This window comes from Sander lucioperca, chromosome 4 (assembly GCF_008315115.2).
Source record: "Sander lucioperca isolate FBNREF2018 chromosome 4, SLUC_FBN_1.2, whole genome shotgun sequence".
Classification (NCBI taxonomy): domain Eukaryota; kingdom Metazoa; phylum Chordata; class Actinopteri; order Perciformes; family Percidae; genus Sander; species Sander lucioperca.
The window spans coordinates 6,090,062-6,104,616 of record NC_050176.1 but is presented as its reverse complement, the minus strand read 5'-3'; the positions used below and the strand labels follow the sequence as shown (position 1 = coordinate 6,104,616).

Sequence of the window (14,555 nt, the reverse complement as noted above, 5' to 3'; positions counted from 1 at the left end):
TCCTTCAGGTATGTTCCAGTCTGCCCATGAAGCTCCTCCGTCGGTATCCCTGGACACTGGGCTCCATTGTGACAGCACTGTTAATTATGTTAACATCCCCATCAGCCCCCTGGCAGCTAGAACCAACAGAGAGCTCCTCTACACAGAGCTGGACCTGCAGGAGCCCAGCTCAGCTCCAGTCTCCAGTTCGTACAGTGCTGTCAGAGGTAACACTTTGCAGCTCTGTAGACCCAGTACGAACACAAAGCCTTAAGTGGCCATTTTAGATCTCTGACTTTTTCTGCTGCCTCTTTTTTTTCTATCTGGCTTCTGAGGGATATGTCAGCTTTTGCATTCCACGTCTTACCAATAGGCCTAATGCATTATTAGCAGGTACAGCATTATTGTTTGACACACCAGCTATCTATCATACAAGTATGTGTACTGATTCTAACAACTGCACAACCAAAGAAATAGATGACACTGCTACCATTATGACAAAACAATTTATTTTTTACATTTTTTTTTTTTTTTTTTTTTTTTTTTTGAGAGCAGCTATTGCTGCTCATTTTCCAGTGGTCCTTTTTGCACTTCGTATCAAGTAGGGCCGATTGGTACACTGAATTAATTTGGAAAAACTATTTATTCATGAAAAACAGAATCTTTGAGTACTAATTTATGTGGTATAATTACACATTGACCTGTGAAAATGATGGAATACAAAAGTGACAAAGCATTTTACAACAATCTTAATTCTAAGCTGTAAATTGGCAAATTAAAAAGAACATCTTTTTTATGCATTTTTACAATCAGGTTAAATTAATGGTAGTTATATTCCAGTTAAAACAAAGTAATTGATCAATGCATCTCAGGGATTGACAGGTCACTGCATGTGACAATTTTTAAGTTACAGAACACAAAGTAGAAACACCAATGTCTTCTCTTTTCTCCGCCATTTCCACTGATTTTCCTGACCAGAAGAGGGCTCCATCAGGTACGCCCACCTCAACATCACTGCCATGGAAACAGCTCAGAGAGTGGTGGCGGAGCGTGTTCAGGGCAGGGAGGAAGGACTGACTGAGCTGGAGAGCAGGTGGTGAGGGCCACCAAACTGACTATGCAACGCCCAACTCTACACTTCATTGCAGATTGTCTCTGAATAAGCTCAAGTGCTTAATTGCAGTTGGTCATGCCAGTCCTTGCTACTTGTACTTAAACACACACAAACACAAGTGAACAGAAATTTCCACAAACAATCCATTCCACTAAGAATTAGAAGGAAATGTCTGGGAAGTCTCTCTTACGCAGCTGCCATCTTGGATGTGTGTTGTAAGTTCTCATATTCTTGTACTTAGTGCTTGACATTTTACCCCAGAAATGTTTGTTTTGCTGCATGGCACTTATGTATGCCTTTTTTAGATTCTCTCAGGTGATAGTTGAGCATTGGTATAAATAGCCTTAATTATGAGGGAATGGTACTGATATTTTAGATGAGAGAAAAAGAGAATTTTTCTTAAATTCCAGCTAGATTTAGTTTCTACAGGCTGTCTGTTTTATTTGTTCTTACCTCTTTTACTAAGAGTTGAGATATCAATGAGATAAAGCTGCACTCGAGTCCCAGCCTGCTTGGCTATCATTCCACATCAGATCTTAAAAGCATTTGAAGCATCTTGGAGTTATATCTTGAGTACAAATTACATTAATCCAGGCCTGTGTGGCCCTACCAGGACATGGCTGAGTAATCAGCCAGCCAGCAACATTATTCATCACAGTAATCAATGTCTCTGCTTCTGGTCTGAATTGATGAATGAAAAAGCACAGTGTGTGTTCCATTTCTCACCTCCCTCTTGATATCATCAGGACAAACTGCCTAACATTTGGGGCTAATTTATTTTTTTGATGGCAGTTCCCCACCAGTGTGTCTGAGTAGGAAGAAAAATAAAATAAATCGTAACCAAAAATGTTAAAGGGATAGTTTAGATGTTCTGAAGTGGGGTTCAATCATTAGTTAAAGTGTACGCTGTATTTAGAATATTTTCAGTCACTGTCAGACAGCCCTTTCCTTTGACACAACATTGTATCAAGTAGAATGTCCGTATTCCTGTCTCCCTCTGCTGTATCTTCTGTTCTTCTGTATACTCTATACTGGCTAATAAAGGTTTCCTCTCGTCTCCACAGTGAACAGCATTTCACCGTTGCTGTCATAATTCCTCATACAATCCCACTTCACATTATCCAAACTATCCCTTTAATGTCACTACAGGGACAGCTTTCCTCTACAGGATTTGTAAATAGTAACTGCTTTTATTTATGGCAAGACAATAAAAATGATATTAAACTATATTTTTTAAAATATTACTGTTTGTATGTTGTTGGCACATGTATCGTACTGATTAAAGATTTCTGTTACATTTCAGTGCTTCCTACCTGAATCTGCAAAGCATTCTTCATTTTATATTGATTAGACAATAAAGGTAAAACTTCAGCAGACTAAGGTAAGAGTTACTACAGTAGTAACAGCCTGATTACTTGCACAACTAATGATGGATGGGTGTGGACAAATTGTCTGGCCAGCAATGTGCCAATAGTCCTACAAGATGAAGTACTAATGCAGTTGGTTGGCTGTTCCCCAGAAACTGTCCCTCAGCAGCTGCACCTCATCATCTGGTTATGAGTGAGTCAACTGCTGCCATCTATCCCTCACCAAACACCCCCACAAAATTTGGCTTTCGTGGAGTACTGCCATATTTTTAGCCAGACATTTCTCTACGCCTGCTTGCCATTAGTTGTACAAATAAACATAGTACCAGACTAGTATGTAAACTATTCCATCATTATTTTATCTGTACTGTGACTGATCAGCTGACCAGTTTGTTAGCCCAATAATTCCAGCTGGTTAATAAGAAGCCTCATATACAAACCATTCATTCATTTAGCGATTTCTAGGAAAACACTAGAACACTAGAAAAGTAGAAAACTTATTTTTTCAGTAGTTAAAGGGGAATGGGGGCACGTAACGTACGTTGTGTGTGTGGTTGTAGAGGGAAGTGCATTTAACCTTCATGATCCGAGTCCCTCAGAGCTCGTTGTGCTCGAGACCCTCACGAGAGATCTTGTTGGACAAGTCCTGCATATGTTTCTTCATCTGAAATCAAACAATAAAAGACATGAATGTTAACATTGAACTGCAAGACAAATTCCTGTAGATCTACACTTCAATTTGTGTGGTTGCCGAGATGTTTAGAACCAAACACCTTGGCGCTGACACAAAAATAATCACATTTAGCAGTTCACTAGCAAAGGTTGGGTTATTTCATGGTCATTGTGACACCGAGTCTGGTCAATGTTAAATAAAGGGAATCTGTAACCCCTCTTGGCTTGATTTAATTTATATTAGATTAGTAATGCTTTTAAACCTTTATGGCATGAAGATAATCGTAGATAGTATATTTTAAAGTGCTCATTATGCTCATTCTCAGTTTCATAATTGTATTTAGAGGTTATATAAGAATAGGTTTACATTTTCAAAAAAAAACATATTTGTTGTACTGCACATTGCTGCAGCTCCTCTTTTCACCCTGTGTGTTGAGCTCTCTGTTTTAGCTACAGAGTGAGACATCTCACTTCTGCTCCATCTTTGTTGGGAGTCGCACATGTGCAGTAGCTAGGTAAGGACTACTAGCCAGTCAGAAGCAGAGTATGAGGGCGTGCCACACTAGCAGCTAGGCGAACGTTATAACGTGTGTTACAAAGTGACGCACGTTCGTCACGGAAGTAAAGGCTGGACTACAATAGAGCTGTTTGGAGCAGTTTGTGAACACTGTTTTCTGTTGGAGATGGTAAGTCCCTTTGGGGTGGACTTTGGGTTTTTTCACTTTGTAAACCTATAACATGCACACAAAAGATATATAACACAATAAAGGGAAGGGGAAAAGCCAAAAAGCATAATATGAGCACTTTAACAAACCATGAGCCGCATTCTAGAAATGAATACAACTCTTGACACATTTATTAATCAGAATGTACTTAGAGATAGTTTGAACATTAGCTGCTATATCACAAATTTAAATTGTACCATTGCAAACTAATTATGGACTGCAACACAAATTATGCATAAGAATGTATCTAATGTGCTATATCCTAGTTCTTTTTAATACATTTGGTTAAAATGATTTTTTTTCTAAGAGGATAAACATTAATTTTCTTTGTATACGGTTTGATTAAAAAACATTCCTTTTGGAGTTCTTGAACACTTTCCAGCAGCGTTTTCTTTATTACTAAAATGTGTTGTGTTGCAACAGCAGAAGTAAGAGACTGCTCTTCTACAGCAGGAACAATTTCAGGTGTTAACCTTTGTCCCCCATTTCTTTGTAACTGCTTTTCTCAGCACTAAATCATTGTTTTATTCGTGGGCAATTTTGCAACATTAGTAGTTTCTACAGCAGGCGAGCAGTTAGCCATTGGACAGTAGCTTTGTTTGACGGCAGAATGCAGAGTAAGAGCTAAAACACTTTTAATCCCTCCTTACCTTGTAACCCATCTCCCTGGTCTTCTCAGCTAGCGTGTTGTACTTTTCCTGGTTTCTCTTGATGTGCTCTTTGTCTCCTAAAGACTCCACGTGTAGCAACTTCTGGTGGGAAAGCTCCAGCTGCTCCTGGTAATGGCTGTGCTTCTCCACCTTGGTCTCAAAGTGACGCAGCTCCTCCTAAGCGAACACAGAGGCGTGTAAGTTCAGTTTACCTTCAATTACATGCACAGCTGCACAAGGGAGCGAATATGCATCTCAGGTAGTGACTCGAGAGGTAATGTAACTAGAAAGTTCTAGCTGAATGTTTTCTGTGACACATCTGATATCTTTAAAAATAATTTAAAATCGAGTTCACTGTGATTCTCTGCTCATGGGTGAAAGAAGCACAATCAGAAGGAGGAGTGGAATACTTTGGCATTTCCAATGTGTATCGCATAATGTGCTCTTTAGGCTTTATGCCTTTGCATACACAAGTAGTACTCAGCTACCAAGTACACTACAGAAGTTAATACACCAGTTACCAAAAGAGCACTTGACTAAAAAGTTTCCCAGAGTTCGACTGTAGCACTCTAATAAAACAAAAAGTGTTGTGAGAAAGTGAGAAACAAATCGGGGAAAGCAGATGTGTCCAAAAGACTGTCACAAGCAATTGAAGAGCTACCTTGAGAGAGTCCAGCTCGTCTTCACTCAGGTTGGCTCTCTTGGCAGCCTCCCACAGTTCAATCACACGGGGCTCTCGAAACTCTGCAGAGGAAGAACCGACAAGAGACAAAAATGAAGTGATAAACAGTCCAAAGAGACAGTTTGGAGCCTCACCAAGACTTGCACACTTAAAGGAGAATTCCATTGCCATTTTTTACGTTAGTCTTGATCGCTATAGCTATGCGAGTACTTTCAATAGAAAAAAACCTGACCTGGATCGGTCCTAGCAAACTGGAGTAGCTGCAGCTACGTGTACAAGCGTCCCCTGAGCTAAAACGGCAGTTGTCGGGGCAAGTTTTAGAGTGCCTTTGTGCCTCTTAACAGACACAAAATGCAATTAATATGTCTGTGCCACATGAACAGGGCCCTAACGTGACAACAAGATGCGTTTTCAACTCAGACATTGTTTAAATTCACCTACCCTGTCTTGATCCTGCCGGTGGGTAACTTGGCCTGTTAGCTGCTAGCTGTTAGCTGCTATCTGCCGTCCGTGATAAGTGTGTTCAGCCAGGCTTTTGTGAAAATCATCACGCAGCAGTTCCGTGTGTATCGTTCTCTTAATACATCCATGGTGTGTATTTGTAGCTCATCCATTTTGTGTGTGGTCGATCTGGTGTTGGTGAGTAGGAGGCTTGGAAGTGTCGATCTGTGGTAGTTCCCTTAGCCAGGAAAGCAGCCTTCTCCCCGCATTCCTCAACTCCCGCAGCCGACAAAAATCCCCCGAGCGCCCGGTGGTCTGGTGGATGTCATCCAGAGGACAGATCATGCCTTTGCGGCGAAAAATTTTAGTTTATTTCCCCTTCAAAAATAGGTAATTGAGCACTGTAGTGGTTATGACCATATCAGTGACTATGTAACTACATGGAAATGGGATAAATGACTGTGGCTTGCACAGTAATAGCATTACTGAAGCCTAGCTTTAGCTTGCGCTTGGAGCAGCAAGTTCATCTGCCTGTTGCCCCTCTGTCTGTCTCGTTCTTTCCAACTCTTGTGAAGGTAGTTCTTCGTCTGTATACTCGGGTTCGAATAAATAAGGACGACCATCAAACTCAAAAGGCTCTTCCGTGGGTTGTATATCTGCTATATTCTCCATAGTTAGGTTACTCCAAGCTTCTTCCCTTGTGAACAATTCCGCTCTTCACTCACTACGCTTCGATCTACACACTACTGTTTACCTTTTCCTGCTACAACTGAATTCCCAGGAGACAGCGCGAGGCTACAGCTAGGCTTCAGTAATGCTATTACTGTGCAAGCAACAGTCATTTATCCCATTTCCATGTAGTTACATAGTCACTGATATGGTCATAACCACTACAGTGCTCAATTACCTATTTTTGAAGGGGAAATAAACTAAAATTTTTCGCCGCAAAGGCATGATCTGTCCTCTGGATGACATCCACCAGACCACCGGGCGCTCGGGGGATTTTTGTCGGCTGCGGGAGTTGAGGAATGCGGGGAGAAGGCTGCTTGCCTGGCTAAGGGAACTACCACAGATCGACACTTCCAAGCCTCCTACTCACCAACACCAGATCGACCACACACAAAATGGATGAGCTACAAATACACACGGAACTGCTGCGTGATGATTTTCACAAAAGCCTGGCTGAACACACTTATCACGGACGACAGATAGCAGCTAACAGGCCAAGCTACCCACCGGCAGGATCAAGACAGGGTAGGTGAATTTAAACAATGTCTGAGTTGAAAACGCATCTTGTTGTCACGTTAGGGCCCTGTTCATGTGGCATAGACATTAATTGCATTTTGTGTCCGTTAAGAGGCACAAAGCACTCTAAAACTTGCCCCGACTACTGCCGTTTTAGCTCAGGGGACGCTTGTACACGTAGCTGCAGCTACTCCAGTTTGCTAGGACCGATCCAGGTCAGGTTTTTTTCTATCGAAAGTACTCGCGTAGATATAGCGATCAAGATTAACGTAAAAATTGGTCGGAATTCTCCTTTAAGAGGCAGGGAGCTTTGAAGAGGAGGAGGAGCAGACGTTTTATAAGGTACAATCACAACAACAAGCCTAGTTGCTCAGTAATATTGGTATAGGCTACACACGCACAATATGAAAGAAAACAAAACTGCTTGCATTCACATCTCTGCTGTCACAGATTTCTCTTCACTTCACAACGCTGCACGTATGAATCACCTTCATTTAAACCCCCCCTAACAGACTCCCACTGAAACCTGTACATCTGAGACCACACACAGACTCTGCAGTACGCTCGACCAAAAGCAGCACAAAACTATAAAAACATTCAATCAGAGAGTAATGTTTTCTCCAGGTTAAATAACACAAGGACAAGCTGGTTTACATGACTGGATGGATGCCGCCATGTGGGCTAAAAACTAAAAGCACAAAACACCTAAGCTGTTAGCAAATCAACGCTGGCCAACTGTGATACGGCAGAGTCAGAGTGTGTTATTATGATTACAATCTCCAGTGACTGAGCTGAGTTGAGTGTGTGTGTGTGTGTGTGTGTGTGTGTGTTTTCTCTCTCTCACCGCTGTCTTCAGTGAAGCCCTCATGGCTGAGCTTACGGAGGCGCTCAAAGCCCTGGTTGAGGTCTCTCATTTTCTGCTTCAGGTCCGTGTGCTTCTGGTGCAGCACATGCTCTTTGGCGTCGCCCTCCAGGGGAGAGATCACATTCTTGTGTATTTCTGCTGAGGCAAACAGCCAGAAGAGGGAGAGACGGGGAGGAGGTACAGGGGTAGGTGGTGGTTTAGATCGGAACGAGGGCAGAGGAGGAGAATAGAAGAAATGAAAGAGGGATGAAACAAGAAACCATGAAGAATAGAGAAGAAAAAGGAGGAGGAAATTAAAGCAATAAAAGCGACAAAGAAATACAGCATTTAATAAGGACTTTAGTTGTAACTATAAAATAACCTGTAAAACTTTTAGGACATTTCAAAGGACTGCCTTTTTCTTCATATATCACAGTTATTTTCCATTCTATTTTACTAAAGAACCTTGAGTAGCCTATAAGCCAAATCTTACCAGTTAATACCGCAACATGGTTATGAAATACCTGCCTGCCTCACTCTAGGACAGTGAATGTCAAAGTGAGGTCTGTGTCACTCTGCCAGGGGGTCCGAGTTTTCAGATTCATTCATTTAAATTATCAGGGTATAAAATATTTTTGTCAAAAAGGCTTCATAGTTCAATGAATAATATTTAAAATTTAAAATATACTATAGTTCATAGATTATGTTCTAATCTAACAAATTGTATGTTATTTGAAATATCGATATGGAATCCACATGTGATAGCCTATGTATGCACTAAGAATGAAACACTTACACTTCTCTTGATATCTGTCAGTGTGTGTGTGTGTGTGTGATCTGACATGCACTTCAAATTAGCCCTTTTTGTCTTGATTTGCCTTTGATATTTTGTTTGTACTATGTGCTGAGATGATGCAAATAGGTTTAATACATGTCTAATATCTTTCTCGTACTGTTCTTTCACATGACTAAGACTATAGAAGTGTAAAAAATGGGCTACGTGAAATTATTCCAAGGGACATACATTAGGGGGTCCACCGTACAGTATATTCTTCATCTTGTAAAGGGTCCTTGGCTGAAAAAAAATTGAGAACCTCTGCTCAAGGAAAAGGTGAAGAGATAAAAAGCGGATAAAAGGCCAACGGTTGACATTTGGATCAAAAGAAAAAAAACGAGATGAAATCAGTAAAAGTGTGCATGGATGGAGGTGGTGGTGTTGTGGAAGCACACAGAGACTTCCGTCAAGGCAACATGTGATCGGCTCAATATTTAAATGCATCAGACAAGCAGAAAAAACGCCCCTGGCTCAATCGCCACAAACGATAACGCTGTGGAGCGGTAGCAGCAGAGTTCTGGCACGAAACAGCTGCAAAGTGGCAGTTACGTCTGAAGGAGACCCGTCTGCCTTGCTGAAACACAGTGGGGCCTGTCAGCTCAGCTTAAAACTCCCAGCTTGATGTGATGTGACGAGCACTGATGGAGCACAGAGCGTTGGGTGGCAACATGTGCAGTCTGATACCTTCCATCTACGTGTATGACCACAAGACTGAACAAACACACAGAGAGCACTTCAGACTTGGGACTGGTTTTTGGATGGCTGACCTGAGCAACAGCAGAACTGACGACAGCCAAATAAGACTGAAGGAGGGTGATGAGGTGTTTATCCTTGCATTAAATTTACTTTGGAAACTGCACTGACTGCTAGAAAATACAAATCTGGCCTTATTTCACAGCAAAATTCTGTTAAACTGTTAAACGTAATCTGGTATGGGCTGCGGCGCAAACTTGGGATCAGAACAATAATTAATGCATGTCTGTATACAAAAACATATAGTGGTGAATAGTATGGAGGAGGAAAGGGCTTAAAGACTCATAAAACTAAATATAAACTAAGCAGAGGTGGTATGACACCTCTGCCCGGCAGCAGAGCAAAGCGAGTGATTGACATAGCTCACCCTCCGTCCTGCTGACGGTATCCATGAGGATGGTGTACTCGTGGATCTTGTCCTTGTGATGCTGGAACTCCCTCTTCAGACTCAGCAACTCTTCGTTGGAGAACTTCCCGGAGCTCTTGGCCTGGTGGGGGAACAGTCATCAGAGGCAGAAAAGGAGTTAGTCTCAAAAGCAGCAGGAGAGTAACAGACATGGTTTGGATTAAGAAGAATGCCAGGTGGTGTTCTAACCAGGATCGCTGTCTGACACAATTGGTATCTGTATGTCACAACAGAACTTTATTACTCTGGTCCTAAAGCAACTTCAGACTTGAAATGTGTAATTTGGGATTCTGATAGAACGCGTCTCCATTTTCTTTCCTTAAATACTGTAGCTGCATACTTCCTGAAACAAAAGTTGTCTGAGTATAGGCTTTTGAAAATTATGTTTTTATTTTATTTTTTGCAGTTACCATGCAAATGTAAAATCTACATTAAAACACTTCTGGTGCTGCTGGTTGAGAACCTTGTAAAGCATTTGGTGCACCTCATCTTTTTAATGCGACAATTATTTTTAAGCTGATTTGAGGGTCATGGCTTTTTTTTTATTTTTATTTTTTTTTTTTATTTAACAGCCACGTGGATTTTGAATCACCAGAAGCAACAGAGGGCAAAAGGTTCCACAATGGCACTACAAAGAAAGAGGGCATAAAATCAAGGCATCATTTCCAAAACACATTTCAATACTTCTCCTTACTTTGCACACATACACACCTTGTTCCACAGTTTGTCCAGCCTGGGATCATCAAATATGTCTCCCTCTTTGGTGTCGTGGTCCTTCAGGGAGTTGCTCTCCAGTGATCGAGTGTCTCTTTTGCCATCCATTCCATATTTGGCCAGGATCACTGCATAACACAACAGAGACTTTTTACTAAAAAGCTGTGCAATAAATGAGCCTGTCATTAGTCTGTTAGGAGTAACAACTGAGGCTGTCAGGAGAGGAAACTGCTTGACAAGCAAAAGAATCTAAATTGACTAAATCATTGAAGAAAGTCTTTTGATGCAAAAGCATTTTACATCCAAAATCACCCAGAGGCCCACAACGCTTGAAAGCAGCTCATAAAATTCAGAGTCACCACCACACATTTGAAAAAGGACAGCACAGGGAGTAGCATCTCTATTGAATCAGCTGCTGAAAATAAGCTGAGCAGGCCAAGAAACAAGGATTAGAGTCGGGGAATCTAACGAGAGCTTATCAGAACAAACTAACGTCACTATTTTCTTGACACAAGTAGCACAGAGCAGGTGATATCCAAGTGATGATTTGTCAGGACACAGAACACTAACCCTGAACAAACAAGGAAAACTAAAGAAGACAATGATTTTAAATTGCATCAAAAACCTGCTAGGACACAAACTTAGGTAGACTCATTTTCCGGGACAGATAAGTGAGGATGTTGCCATTTGTTTGGTATTTCTGTAACTTATTTTGTTTTATTTACTATTGTTAGTTTTGTGCAAATATATAACAAGCAGCTACAGAATTTATTAGCAGTTCCGTCCTCTCACAATATTTCAGACTGCTACATAACAATACAAAGTTGGACTTTGCTCTGAAGCAGCTCTGCCCTCATTCTGCTCTAGTAAACTGCTATGGCAGCTGCTGATTCAGCACCATCTCAACCTGCTGGTAACCCATCAGTGTCACTTATTAACTACTGATACTTCATTAGAAGAGTGTTCACTAGAAGAGTGTTCACATGCAGGGGGCTCGTTTTAAAATCCTCATAAACAGAATGCAAGAACTTGTAGACAATCTCTGCGCTACTGCTGGGCTTGTATACTTCATATTTTATAGGTTCAGCTGAGACTCTTGACGCAAGTGATGTGCAATAAATGCAAACAATAAAAATAGCTTACATTCCCAGATCTACTAATTAACAACAAGAAAGGTGTCAGGATTTTTTCTGTAGGCATATCAAACATGCTATAAAATGAAAAGTAAAAAAATAAGGAGACAGAAATAATTTTTGAGCCCAATTAGAATGACTCACAGAGACAAACTTAATTCAGCGGGGAGAAGGTGACTTAAGGTCCTCCTTAAAGATTCCTATTTAGCTACAAAGGAGCAGGAAGTGATACTGCTGCTCTGCCTGGAGATGGAAGGTCACGCCACCACTGGGGAGGGAGGACGGAGAGGAGTGGAGTGCTGCCTGAGCTGCCAAAGGGTGGAAAGGGTCCACTGGGTGCTAGTGGCAGCATGCTAAACAGGCTGGTGTGTTGCCGGTTAACTGCCTGCAGATACTGAGGTGAAGTATTCTTCACACATTCATACACCAGCTCCAGACTTAATCGGGACTGGATTAAGCAATTGATGATCAAAATATGCCAGTCCTGTCTTTTTAGCATCTTAAAGCAAACTGCAGGGACAGTAGCTGTGTCTGAATTGTTAATACATTTTTCACAGCTTAAGTATATATTGAAGAATACTACATACATGTATGTGATTTAGTATCAAGAATGCAACGTGCACAGCATACTCTCACATCTCTAAGTGACACCAATTCAAATTTAGCTGGTTTGCAAAACTAATAGTCTTGCATTGGCAGACCTTAATGCACAGCGCTGCAGAGGAGGGTCTGGCGAGTCCACACAGCATTCCGGGGATGGGAGAAACATGTGCTCTGGTTTATTGGCATTTCTTTCAACCAATCGCAATCATCTTGGGTGGTGCTAAGCGTCGGATGGAGCAACTGTGCCTCTGCAAAATAGCCTCAGGAAGGAACTTGTTCTGGTGGAACGTGTACGTTCAAAAATTGTTTTAGTCGTGGAACAGAAAACTCAGATTGGACAGATAGTCTAGCTAGCTGTCTGGATTTACCCTGCAGAGATCTGAGGAGCAGTTAACCATAGTCCTCATAAATCCACCGGAGTTCAGAATGCCAACACAAAGAAAGAGGAAGGTAACGGACATCTGGCCGAAAAAGAGAAACATCCGACGGAATTTCCGGCGGCACCGGAGCAATCCCGGAAGTGGAACGTCGTCGATATAGACTACAAAACTAAAAACATATCATAAAATTGCTAAAAGCATATAGACATCTGAATGTGTCAATGCTTGGTGCTGTTCCCACTACATTACTAATTACATCATGTTTACAAAATTAGCTTTCCACAGGATCAATAGGTGCAAAGAATGTTTTAATCCTGTAATGGCCATGAGGTCCATAATGAATATATGAATATTTATTTTTATATATAGTGATAGCTTTCGCATACTAAATGTGAATGCTAACACTGCACATCATGAAATGTGCATAATTTTACTATGAAGTATGGATACAGCTAGTCTCCAATACTAAAGGAGAATTTGTCAAGAGATGTTAGCAACAATCTAACCTTAAAAGGGAGGAGGAATTATATTTCTTCTTGGCTGATGCCGTGCAAAGTAATACATTAGTTATTCTACCAGCCAAAGGGCAAAGTTTATTACATAATCTATCACATCCAGAACTATGTATTCCTTGGCTTTTGTATTAATTATGTGATCCTGATAGGTTCCAGGCTGACTCTACAGTGAACTCAGGACAAAGTGAAGACAGGGTTCAACTATCCCTGTCTGCACCAGTGGACAGAGCTGTCTCACCATTGAAGTTACGTCGGAGTTGGGCTTCTTTCTCCCCGTTCTCATCCAGCCCCTCCACCTTCAGCTTCTTCCACTGAAGCTCATCTTTCTCCTGGATCTTCAGGTCACTGTGCAGCTCAGCCTGCCGCACTGGGGACAACTGCATCTATCAAAACCCAAATAAGAGACGTAACATAACAGTAGTTGGAAGGGAGGAGAAAGTTTGAGGACAGAGAAGGGTAAGGAGTGAGTAAAATCAGACAGCAAAGAAAGACTGAAATAGTGACAAAGCAAATGTACTGTATGATAGCGGCAAATTATGTTTTTGGAAGAATTGTTAATTATAATAGATTAATGAAAATATCAGTTCATAGAGAAACTTCAATTTACATGCTACATACTTTAAAGCCCAATTATATTCCCCTTTCAAACATGATGGTAGATTCCAATATCATAGTCTGCACTGGCAGAGTGCAACTTGATTAATTTAGGCCTAGATGGACCTGCAGTGATGCTCACATTGCTCTGCTCCTAAATGTGTGTTTTGTCAGAGTAAGAAATTGGTCTGCCCACATTAGCCTACAAAAGCCTCTCTCTGATTTAACTCATTTGCTTTTTTTAGTTGGTTAGAATTATAATAACTTTAGTTAGAATGCTACAGTCTTCTATTGTGGACCACCATGAATACAAAGACTAACTAAATTATGCTTGTCCACTTAAACACCTGCATTTGTGGATAGGAGTAGATAATCTCCTGCTTATCTAGCTAATTAAACCGCGTATATTAAGGCTGTATTTTCATTTAGGCTAATGTTACTTGGTATTTCGACTGTGACGTTACTGTAACTGCTGAAAACCGCAATAGCCAAACTGTAGCTTCTTTCATTTCATTGACCGACAGCAAACGTTATTTGTGTGTTAGTGTGGTCGTGTTTGCTACAGCTTCACGTTAACGTTAACCGTACAGATAATAGTTTGTCTCATATACGTACCCGTTTAGCCTTCTCCCACACCTGGCTCAATTTAGCTATCCTGAACTCCACCGGCTGTCCATCACTGCCGCTCTGCTTGGGCTCGTTAAATTCACGAGAGTATTTCCCAGCCATTACACCCAGGCCGAAGCACAGAGCAACGACTAAACACTGCAGCTTCATTTTAAAAATAACTATGCACAGCCAACGATAGAAAAAATACTAGCTAGGCAAAAATTAGCCCGACAACACTACAAACGTTTCTGTTGTGGCTTACTGGAGTACCACCAGTGCTCAACAGAGTCATGT

At 41.2% G+C, this 14,555-nt stretch overlaps 2 protein-coding genes across 5 annotated transcripts in view; one reads left to right on the top strand and one right to left on the bottom strand.

Moving 5' to 3' along the window:
* Positions 1-2,390, top strand: part of dok7 (docking protein 7) — a 27,240-nt gene extending 24,850 nt beyond the window's left edge. For all 3 annotated transcript variants that reach the window (XM_036000744.1, XM_036000743.1, XM_036000745.1), the window contains one exon: positions 9-2,390. In XM_036000744.1, coding sequence (XP_035856637.1) covers positions 9-253 — 245 coding nt within the window. In that variant the 3' untranslated portion in view covers positions 254-2,390. The remainder of the gene's footprint in view (positions 1-8) is intronic.
* lrpap1 (low density lipoprotein receptor-related protein associated protein 1) lies at positions 794-14,555 on the bottom strand. Of its 2 annotated transcripts, XR_004102481.2 has the most exons (9): positions 14,268-14,555; positions 13,297-13,441; positions 10,425-10,555; positions 9,675-9,795; positions 7,720-7,875; positions 5,169-5,251; positions 4,508-4,684; positions 2,787-3,124; positions 794-2,615 (listed from the first exon to the last, which is right to left on the bottom strand). XR_004102481.2 is itself a non-coding variant. In XM_031284621.2 (8 exons), exons 1-8 carry the CDS (start codon positions 14,427-14,429, stop codon positions 3,056-3,058), a joined length of 1,044 nt encoding a protein of 347 aa, XP_031140481.1. In that variant the 5' UTR covers positions 14,430-14,555; the 3' UTR covers positions 794-3,055. The 2 variants fall into 2 exon arrangements, 1 of the variants encoding a protein (XP_031140481.1); XM_031284621.2 differs by having other exon boundaries at positions 794-3,124.

Bases quoted from the DNA above. Each gene is read 5' to 3' on its own strand.
- lrpap1 (XM_031284621.2), bottom strand. From the start codon at position 14,429: ATGAAGCTGCAGTGTTTAGTCGTTGCTCTGTGCTTCGGCCTGGGTGTA. The intron at 7,876-9,674 runs GTGAGCTATGTC...TTGCCTCAGCAG, and splicing joins TACCGTCAGCAGGACGGAGG to AAATACACAAGAATGTGATC. The intron at 4,685-5,168 runs GTAGCTCTTCAA...GTGTTCGCTTAG, and splicing joins ACGAGCTGGACTCTCTCAAG to GAGGAGCTGCGTCACTTTGA.